Genomic DNA, 10344 nt, shown 5'->3' with positions numbered 1-10344 from the left:
AACCTTATTGTTAATCAAAAAGTCAGGACAACAACAAATGTTAATCAGGTTTCATTAAAGGGCACCTGTGATGAAAATCAGCTTTTGTAAGCTGTTTGGACAGAACTGTGGGTAGGTATAGTGTGTCTAGTCATATTGGGGTGATATAAGGACATTTATTTTTTTAATTTCCTGATCAAAATCCTTCCCATTTTGAGGCCCCTTGAGCAACTTCATGTCAGAATGGGGTTTTCACGCCCACCAATTTGATTGACAGACACGTAGAACCATGTCTCCATAATAATGCGCAGTGTTGGGGAGTAACTGGTTACATGTAACAGCGTTACGCAATTTAATTACAAAATAAAAGTAACAGTAATTTGTTACAGTTACTGATGAAAATGTTAAACATTACAAATGGGGTTACATCTAAATATGTTGAATAATATTAATATAGATACTGTAGATTGCAAGATACTAGTATTCCTTAAAGGGATGAAAATGTACATACTATTTACTCACCCTCAAGTGGTTATAAACCTTTTTGATTTTTTTTTTAACACAAAAGAAGATATTTTGAATAATGCTGAAAACCTGTAACCATTTACTTCCATAGTATTTGTTTTCCCTGCTATGAAAGTTACAGGATTTCAGCATTCTTCAAAATATCTTTTTTGTGTGTGTTCAACAGAAGAAAGAAGTTCGGAGGTTTGGTACAAAGGAAGAGAGAAAGTAAATGATGACAGAATTTTCATTTTTGGGTGAACTATCCCTTTAAGAAGCCTAATAATATTCACCCTAAAATAATTTTTAAAACCGCTTTAATTCCAGTTAAACTAAAACGAAACTGAAATGCTACAGTGAAAGATTCTTCAATGATTCTTCAAACGATGACTTGTGAAAAAAGTGGCAAAAATAATCCACATTTCACAGGAGGGCTAATGGCTAACTTAGTGTCTTTAATACACCTGAGATTCACCAGTTTACTGCCAGAGTATTTTCATATCCAGATGAATCATTTCTGAGTTTTATGTGCCGTCGTGTGCAGGTTTCACAGAAAGTACAGTAACGTTAGTTAGATCAGTTCAGTTGAACGACCGTCATGTTTTATGACTGAAACTGGCCTCAATGTGGGAGAAACACACCCTGATCATAAAAACTGAGCTGATAAGAGGGTCTAAAGGACGCGGGCCGGACTTATTCGAGCCAGTTTGAGCAGAAGAAGCGGTTAATGAGAGAACTCGGACAAATCTGACCAACTTCACCATGAGGAGATCAACACTGTACCTGCTGCTGGCCGTCCTGAGCTCTGGATGCGTCTCGGCTTCGTCACCCGGTGAGTTTGACTGAACTGAGGATTTCGGAGTTATAATATAGTCCTTCACAGGATGTGTTTATAGTAGTCTACATTTGAAGTGGAGTTTTTCCAAAATTGTTTTTAAAGCATCTTTACACCGCACAGAAACCAACCGGAAGCTGAATAATTTTTCAAAAATTTCTATACGCAAACCGTCCGTTACAAAAACCGTTTATTGCGTCACAGCGTCTTTACTGAATGGGAGCCACCATTATGTGACTATTTTCATTTTCATTAGGTTACTTTTACACAATAATGTAATTTAATTAAAATATAGATAGTTACATAGAGTTAAGCATTCATTTAGTTGTTCAAGTGTAAAACGAGATGAAGTTTTAAACGCAAGCATCGATAGGAGCAGCAGGTGAGTACAGAAACTCCATTGAAAATACTGTGGTACAATATATTTCCATATTTTAAAGACATGGCGCAGAACAATGGGATTTAACTCACTGCTTCTTGTCTGATCTGAGACCCACTTCATATTGTATATCAATCAGGCAGTGAAGAGAATAGATTTTTTTTTTAAAAGAAACTTGATCTTAAACACGTCATTGATGATTTGGCATGACAATTTACCAGAAGCACTTAAGCTGGTTTACCGTAAATTAAAAGTCCCTGTGCATATACAATATATATATATATATATATATATATATATATATATATATATATATATATATATATATATATATATATATATATATATATATATATCTGAACAAACATGGCTGTGTAAGGATGCTTTTAATACAAGAGAGTTGTTTGTGATCCACTTCTATAGTTAAAATCCACCAAAGTTACTTTAAGACAAGTGGAAATTAGCCAAATAATTTCAAAGAAATTATGTTTCCTTTTATTATTATTCACCAATTTCAGTATTTTGTGATTCTCAGATGTTTCCTGTTTGTTTTACAATTATGAATTGAATTATGGGATGTTGATCTCTGCTTTGTCGACTTTTTTGATGTAAAAAAATCAGGGCTGTTTATCAAAGAGAAATGTATTAGTAGTTTAGAACAATATATTGTGTAAGATCTAATATATAATTGTCTGTCAAACACTTGAAGTACTTGAAGAACTGGCAGTTTATTAGCAGGTTTTTGTACAGTAATTTACAACGCCAACCCAGACAATATATCACTAATAAATATCACTAATAACTAATAAAAAAAGTCTATTTTTTTCAAACTTTTGGACATCAAACGTTGTTGGTCCCGTAAAGCAATTCAGAAGCACACAAAAAAATTAATCATGTTCAATCAAAATACAGAAAACTGTTTATTTACTGACATTTTTACAGTGTTTATGTGTTCTGTATACTCTCAGAAAATAGAGGTACAAAAACTGTCCCTTCCTAAAAGATACATGTTCGTTTAAGGGTCCATATTGGTACCTAAAATGAACTTTAGTTCCTACGAAGTACAGAGCAGGTACTCTGTAAAAAACAAAGGTTATAACGAAAGATGTACTGTTACTTGTTTTAAGTTAATCAGGTTTCAACTTATTTCTTTAAATTACACAAAGATTATCTAAATGTATTAGTCAGTTTGGTTGAGGTACGGTGACTAGAAAAGTTCATTTGACTCGGCTAAAAATTGAGACAGCAAGAATTTTTCTTTACAGGTTTTGTACTTTTATTTCTGAGATCGTGTTAAAGACTTACAGTGTTTTTAATAATCTCTAATGTGTTAATCAGGGTGACGTTGGGTCTTAAAATGTCTTAAATTCACTGAAATAGGTCCTAAATAATTTTAAACAGGTTAACATAAGTTAATTTCCCTATGTCCAAGTAAAGCTTATATATATATATATATATATATATATATATATATATATATATATATATATATATATATATATATATATATATATATATATATATATATATATATGTGTGTGTGTGTGTGTGTGTGTGTACTATATATAATTTTGTAAAGAGATACAATTCGCAACAGCTTTTAGACATTTTTACAGCAAATTCTCCAAATTAAATTCCCTGATCAGGGAAAGAAAGCTAAAGCAACACAACCCTTTACATGATCTTCCATTATATAAAAACTATTTACAGAAGTAACCGGGCTATTAGAAAAAACTCTTGCTATTTCATAGTTTGTAAACAAATTAGCCCAAATTATGATACAGAAATATACTTGTTTACTAAAAGTAATCCATTTGATCTTCTGTATTTGCACATATTTAGAACAGCCTGTAAATCTCAACAACAAAAATATGTTCTAAAAACGTATTACTAAAGTCTGAAGTGGTGAAACGTTTCCTAATGTAGTTAAATTTCTTTCTTTTCTGAACTTTACAATAATAAAAGGATCTGTTTGAATTCTGTTTTATAACTCTGCAAACTTTATTAAAATGTGACTTTTGAATCTAAAACAAGCTGTAAAACTGTCTTCTATTGACTTTGCATGAACGCTGTTAGAACATTAGCCAAAGTTGAGATAATGTTTCCTGTTAACTAGGAACACACTGATCAAATACAAGCAGACATACTAGTGTGAGATCAGGAAATGTTACCAACCCCATGAAAAATACTATAGTAGTTATTTATAATAGTATTTTTAAACCATGCTATAGTATAATGTAATATACTATGTATATTATAGCATTTACACCACTTTGTCAATAAACACTACATTATACTGTAGTATTAACTATATAGTGAACTCATCAATTGTATTCCCAGTACTGGGTTGCAGCTGGAAGGGCATCTGCTGTGTAAAACATATGCTGGATAAGTTGGCGGTTCATTCCGCTGTGGCTACCCTTGATGAATGAAGAGATTAAGCCGAAGGAAAATGAATGAATGATAAACTGTAATAACTATTGTAGTATACTTTAGTTTTTACTACAGTAAACTGTGGTGCATTGTAGTATAATATACCCTATAGTTGAAGAAAAGTTCAGTATTGAGTCATTTGTTGATTGCATTACCATAGCATCTACAGTATCACCACAACAGATTACTATACTCTAGTATGGTTCAAAAACACTAGAGTATGCTATTTATTATAAATGACTATTTATAAATTAAATTATAAATTACTATAAATGACTAAAGGTCTCATGAAGTGCTTTGAAATGTGCATATTTTAATCGATGTTCGACATAATCTCAGGTGAAACAATAAGAGATGGCGTTTAAAAAAGCAGACAATAGCGTTTTGTTTTATCACCGCTCTGCCAGTGAGAGTGATCGAGCTCAAGTTCATCAAATGAAAAACACATGAGAAGGGGGTGGGTCATGTCAGATGCTAGAGAGCATTTGATTGGTTGGAAGATTTGATGAGAAACTGAAGTATGAGGTGATGTCAATGATTAAGTGATATATAATTATATCAGTTTTATATCTTCTAAATGCAATTGTTGTCATTGTTTTGGAACCCACTAGCTTATAGATATCTTAAAACTACAGATACTAACATCTAAATAAGATTATTTTCAAATTCACATGACCTTTAAGCATGTCCAAAATTATGAAAACCACTCCAGTTAAATAGTTTGAATCCTTTTTTAACATTTTGTTTAAATAAATTATATATTTTTACATTTTTGACCAGATATTTGACAAAGATATTAATGATAATTCATTTCTGTTTTTCCTCAGCCCCAAAATGCACAGGTCAAAAAGATGAAGGAACTGGAGAAGAAAAGATTAAGAAATATTTCTACGATTCGCACACAGATTCCTGTGTGCCCTTCTACTTTAAGGGAACAGGCGGGAACGGCAACCGCTTCGACAGCGATAAAGAGTGTGTGAAAGCATGCTCTCCTAATGCCCTCCAGTTTTACCCCACTGATGGTAAAACTCATAGTAAAACCCGTATTCTGTTTAGAGCAATTCCATATCAACCATGCAATTAAAAGAGTTGTTTGTGTAGGTCTGTTTTGTACAGCACTTTATAAATACTTTAAAATGTCTCTGTAAAAGATTTCTAAGAATTTTAATTGATTTACAAAGGTCACACAAATGGCAATTTAACATCTGTTAGATCCAAAACGAAGACTTGTTTTCATAAATGCAGAAATGTTCAATAATATATATATATATATATATATACGCTCACCGGCCAATTAGTACTGGGTTGGACCCCCTTTTGCCTTCAGAACTGCCTTAATCCTTCGTGACATAGATTCAACAAGCTACTGGAAATATTCCTCAGAGATTTTGCTCCATATTGACATGATAGCATCACACAGTTGCTGCAGATTTGTCGGCTGCACATCCATGATGCCAATCTCCCGTTCCACCACATCCCAAAGGTGCTCTATTGGATTGAGCTCTGGTGACTGTGGAGGCCATTTGAGTACAGTGAACTCATTGACATGTTCAAGAAACCAGTCTGAGATGATTGGCGCTTTATGACATGGTGCGTTATCCTGCTGGAAGTAGCCATCAGAAGATGGAGACACTGTGGTCTTAAAGGAATGGACATGGTCAGCAACAATACTCAGGTAGGCTGTGGTGTTGACACGATGCTCAATTGGTTCTAACGGGCCCAAAGTGTGCCAAGAAAATATCCCCCCCACCATTACACCACCACCACCAGCCTGAACCGTTGATATAAGACAGGATGGATCCATGCTTTCATGTTGTTGATGCCAAATTCTGACCCGACCATCTGAATGTGGCAGCAGAAATCGAGACTCATCAGACTCATCACCAGTTTTGGTGAGCCTGTGTGAATTGTAGCCTCAGTTTCCTGTTCTTAGCTGACAGGAGTGTGGTCTTCTGCTGCTGTAGCCCATCCGCCTCAAGGTTGGACGTGTTGTGTGTTCAGAGATGCTCTTCTGCAGACCTCGGATGTAACAAGTGCTTATTTGAGTTACTGCTGCCTTTCTATCAGATGGAACCAGTCTGGCCATTCTCCTCTGACCTCTGGCATCAACAAGGCATCTGTGCCCACAGAACTGCCGCTCACTGGATATTTCCTCTTTGTCGGACCATTCTCTGTAAACCCTAGAGATGGTTGTGCGTGAAAATCCCAGTAGATCAGCAGTTTCTGAAATACTCAGAGCAGCCCGTCTGGCACCAACAACCATGCCACATTTAAAGTCGCTTAAATGCCCTTTGTTCCCCATTCTGATGCTCAGTTTGAACTGCAGCAGATCGTCTTGACCATGTCTACATGCCTAAATGCATTGAGCTGCTGCCATGTGATTGGCTGATTAGAAATTTGCGTTAACAAGCAGTTAGACAGGTATACCTAATAAAGTGGCTGGTGAGTGTGTATGTATATATATATATATATATATATATATATATATATATATATATATATATATACATATTTGTTGTTGTTCTATAGTAAGCCAATATGATCCTTAATTCACAGAATTTCTACAGATTATGTAAAAAAAGCTCTTTCGGTCACATAACAATATAAAAAAGATCATCCATAACCCTGAGATTGCTCTTTACACTGAGATTTTCTCCTCTTCATGTCTCTCTTGCCTTCATGTTCATCAGAATCATCAATTTGCTCTATGAAAATGGATGAAGGAACCTGTTTCGCTTTATTTCCCATGTATTATTACAATTCTGAGGAGAAGATCTGCCGTATGTTCATATACAGAGGCTGCAGAGGAAATGCCAACCGCTTCGAGTCTCGAGAAGAATGTCAGCAGACCTGTCTCGGTCAGTTCAAGACTCTTTTTTTACAGCTTTTTAATCAGCTTACCTCCTACTTTGGTTGCTCACATTGTTAATAGTTAGTTAACTGGATGATAAATGGTTAATAATGTTTATTTTGATATCTTGCATTGTTAGTTTCAAAGGAACAAGCCACTATTTTTTTAAATATTTTCATTTCACCATTTTTAAATCCATTTAGGAGCACTTTTAGATGAGCTTAGCTTAGCGTAAATAATTGAATCAGATTAGACCATTAGCATCCTGCACAAAAATGACCAAAGAGTTTGAATAGTTTTCTTAGTTAAAGTCTGCCTGAGTTGGAAGTTGCTGAGGATTGAATTTCAGTATGTTGGTGTACTTCCAACTGAAGCTGAATATTGAGTAGTGGGCGGGGCTTTCTTTGTGCACATCATTGACTTTGACTGAAGATTACCAAAACAAATATTTATTTTCAGTGGATTAATTTGCACAGATTAAGTGTTCACCTAAAGAACAGCAATATTTTTACAGCTTTTAAAGCTTGGCTCCTACTTTTGTTGCTCACATTGTTAATAATTGGTTAATTATATATTAAAATTATAAAAGTTAATAATGTTTTTTTATATGGTACGTTGTAATTCTTTAAAAAAAACATCCAATTTTTTTGAAAATAGATTAGTTATACCATTTTTTTTTTTGTTGAAAAAACTGTTTGTTTTAATAATCTTAATTCAGAATCTGACCATCTGCTTCTGCTAATGTCCGAACTTCTCTGATGATGTCATCGAGAGTTAAAGCTAAAAAGAGAAAATAAACCCCGCCCCCCTACTCAATATTCTGTTTCTGAAATTCATCAAACTGAAATAAAAGTCTGCAGCAACTTCCAGTTCACATGGACTTTATCCAGTTTTAAGTTTATGTATTCACTGTGTACATGAAACCCTTAGTGCTGAAGTTCTGACCTCTTCTGAGTTCCTGTTGTGAGCAGATTAGTTCCACATTAAATTATGCGAGTAACCGGAACTAATAAAGAGTCATTTCTTAAATGTTAAATAAACAAAGTCACTGAGAAAAAGAGGATGTCAAATATTACTGCTATAAGATGATAATTTAAATATGATACACACTCACTGGCCACTTTATTAGGTACTTACTAGTACCGGGTTGGACCCCCTTTGGCCTTCAGAACTGCCTTAATCCTTTGTGGCGTAGACTCAACAAGCTACTGGAAATATTCCTCAGAGATTTTGCTCCATATTGACATGATAGCATCACACAGTTGCTGCAGATTTGTCAGTTGCACATCCATGATGCCAATCTCCTGTTCCACCACATCCCAAAGGTGCTCTATTGGATTGAGCTCTGGTGACTGTGGAGGCCATTTGAGTACAGTGAACTCATTGTCAAGAAACCAGTCTAAGATGATTCACGCTTTATGACATGCCGCGTTATCGGGACTTCCGGATAGACGATGGAGTCAGATGTTGGTTGTGTAGCTCCGCTAACTTTCACTAAAATTTCATAAAAACAAGACAACAAAAAGCTTGTCGGTTCTCTCCTAACCCTTTATAGTGTTGCATACGTTCACAAATGTTTACAAATGTTGTCGAAGAAAACAGGAAAAAAAGATGTCGCTGAGGGAGAAAGCTCGGCTGAGAGCTCGGGCGCGTTGGAAGAGACCAGCTCAACAGCAAGTAACAACCTGGTGCTGCTTGCAATTGAATCTCTCCGAGTGGAGATGCTCAAGGTTAAAACTGACATTTAAGAAAGTATGAAAGGAGAGATAGCGACGCTGGAAAAGAAAATTGATGAAATGACGCGTTATCCTGCTGGAAGGAGCCATCAGAAGATAGGTACACTGTGGTCATAAAGGGATGGACATGGTCATATTCAGGTAGGCTGTGTTGTTGATACGATGCTCAATTGGTACTAATGGGCCCAAAGTGTGCCAAGAAAATATCCCCCACACCATTACACCACCACCACCAGCCTGAACAAGGCATCAACAAGGCATCAACAAGCATTTGTGCCCACAGAACTGCCGCTCACTGGATATTTCCTCTTTGTCGGACCATTCTCTGTAAACCCTAGAGATGGTTGTGCGTGAAAATCCCAGTAGATCAGCAGTTTCTGAAATACTCAGAGCAGCCCGTCTGACACCAACAACCATGCCACGTTCAAAGTCACTTAAATCACCTTTCTTCCCCATTCTGATGCTCGCTTTGACCTGCAGCAGATCGTCTTGACCATGTCTACATGACTAAATGCAGTGAGCTGCTGCCATGTGATTGGCTGATTAGAAATTAGTGTTAACGAGCAGTTAGACAGGTGTACCTAATAAAGTGGCCAGTGAGTGTACTTAATTTTTTTTGAGAGCACGTTCTAATATAAAACTTACATCTAAAATACAGGAAGTCCTCAAACACCATGCATTATTAGAAAACATGGTGTGTTGGGAAAAAGTTCAGGTGTGTAAACATGCTCATAAAGCACTCAGGGTGAACGTGTAAAAGTGCAGATTGTTTTCTGTGAGTGTGCTGATTGAGTGCAGGGTGTGTGTTCCTCTGTTGTCCAGCAGAGGTCAGTGTGTTCTGACTCATTGGTATCTGCATGTGTTTTGACAGCGCGGTCCGGCCGGCTGCTGGGAGCTGCAGATCTGCCCAACCCTGATGAGAAGACTGTTGATGCAGGTTAGACATCATCATCATCATCATCATTAACCCACTGCTGTTCTCACTGCATGTTTCAGAGCTGTAAATAAAGTGTGTGTGTCTCTCTCAGGGCTGATTGTGGGGGTTCTGGGTGGGCTTGTGTTTGCTGGTGCCGTCATTGCTGCAGTCGTCATGTTTGTGCTTAATAAGTAAGTATTAACATGATGGAGGCTTGACAACAATAATACAGCCCGTTTACCATGTGTACTCTAATCTGGTGTGTGTGTTCATGTTTATAATCTAATCCAGTGTATCTAAAACTGTTTCTTCTTCTTTGATAGGAAAAGCAAGAAGTCCGAGAGGAAGCCGGTGCCGACATCTGATATTGAGCTGAAGTAGATCTGTCTGTTCACAGCATTAGTCTCTCTGTACATACACTCCTCCTGCTTTTGTACCATTTATACTGCAGTCACGTTAGAAAAGTCATTCAACAGGGGCCAACAAGCTGTTAGAAGTAGGCCAAATGTCATCTAGGAAATGTTGCTTGACTGTAAGAGTTCAGTAATGTTCTGTTAATCAGTTCAGTACAATCAGCAGTCCTCCTGTTTGTTTTATACCGCTGCAGATTTGACATTCACTGTGCTTAATAAGATGATGCATTGATGATGTAACAAATAAATCAATACTTTTTTGTTCTATACTCATTTTTTTATGTGATTTACAAGATGT

At 36.1% G+C, this 10344-nt stretch overlaps 1 protein-coding gene across 1 annotated transcript; it reads left to right on the top strand.

Moving 5' to 3' along the window:
- The first annotated feature begins 1169 nt into the window (after positions 1 to 1169).
- On the top strand, positions 1170 to 10315 carry wu:fb59d01 (uncharacterized protein LOC322379 homolog). Its single transcript, XM_056467627.1, has 6 exons — positions 1170 to 1315; positions 4958 to 5152; positions 6821 to 6988; positions 9589 to 9654; positions 9746 to 9824; positions 9957 to 10315. The coding sequence occupies exons 1-6, from the start codon at positions 1246 to 1248 to the stop codon at positions 10012 to 10014; spliced, it is 636 nt and encodes a 211-aa protein (XP_056323602.1). The 5' UTR covers positions 1170 to 1245; the 3' UTR covers positions 10015 to 10315.
- The last annotated feature ends 29 nt before the right edge of the window (positions 10316 to 10344 follow it).

Source organism: Danio aesculapii, chromosome 10, assembly GCF_903798145.1.
Source record: "Danio aesculapii chromosome 10, fDanAes4.1, whole genome shotgun sequence".
In the NCBI taxonomy this organism is placed as follows: domain Eukaryota; kingdom Metazoa; phylum Chordata; class Actinopteri; order Cypriniformes; family Danionidae; genus Danio; species Danio aesculapii.
The sequence above is the reverse complement of the archived record's forward strand: the minus strand, read 5'-3'. Positions and strand labels throughout refer to the sequence as shown.